The following is a 616-nucleotide window of genomic DNA, read 5'->3' on the forward strand; positions in this document are numbered from 1 at the left end:
TGTGGTGCACACATCTACTTATTTATGTGCTATCTCAATAGATGTGCATTTATAGCATGCCTGATGTATTTGTGATTGGTGGATATGGTCATTAATGGCGAACGTGCGGTGTACTGAGGAGATATGCATGATTATGTGTGAGGGCTTTGCACCTGGTGTGCATGTACACGTGTGTGTCTATGTGTGTGCACATGTGTGCACATTGTGTGTCTTTGTGCATGCCTGTGCATGCATATACATGCATGTGAAATGGATCCACATATCTGTGCCTCTAATGAGATAAATACCTTTCTGAGGTTTGATGGCTGTCTAAATTACAGCCATCTTTTTGAGTTCCAACAGGCACAAAGGAATGAGAACCCACCTCATCCTGCCTTGTAAAGAAGCGGGGCATCTACAGACAAGGGGGAAGGGATCCACACATCTATGAGGGTACCACTGAGGATGGGGCAGACCAATGCAACCGCCTGGAGGGGCTTTGTCTTCCTGGGCTTCTCCGGCTTCGGGGAGCTTCAGCTCCTGCTCTTTGCACTCTTCTTCTCTCTGTATCTGGTCACCCTGACCAGCAATGTCTTCATTATTGTGGTCATCAGGCTGGACAGCCATCTGCACACCC

General features: G+C 47.7%; 1 protein-coding gene across 1 annotated transcript in view; it reads left to right on the plus strand.

Moving 5' to 3' along the window:
• Positions 1-426: 426 nt before the first annotated feature.
• The window catches only part of LOC106987125 (olfactory receptor 10Z1), a 960-nt gene continuing 770 nt past the window's right edge, over positions 427-616 (plus strand). Inside the window, exon 1 of the mRNA XM_015085368.3 lies at positions 427-616. This exon is cut by the window's right edge and continues 770 nt beyond it. Coding sequence (XP_014940854.3) covers positions 427-616 — 190 coding nt within the window.

Source organism: Acinonyx jubatus, chromosome E4 (assembly GCF_027475565.1).
Source record: "Acinonyx jubatus isolate Ajub_Pintada_27869175 chromosome E4, VMU_Ajub_asm_v1.0, whole genome shotgun sequence".
Lineage (NCBI taxonomy): Eukaryota > Metazoa > Chordata > Mammalia > Carnivora > Felidae > Acinonyx > Acinonyx jubatus.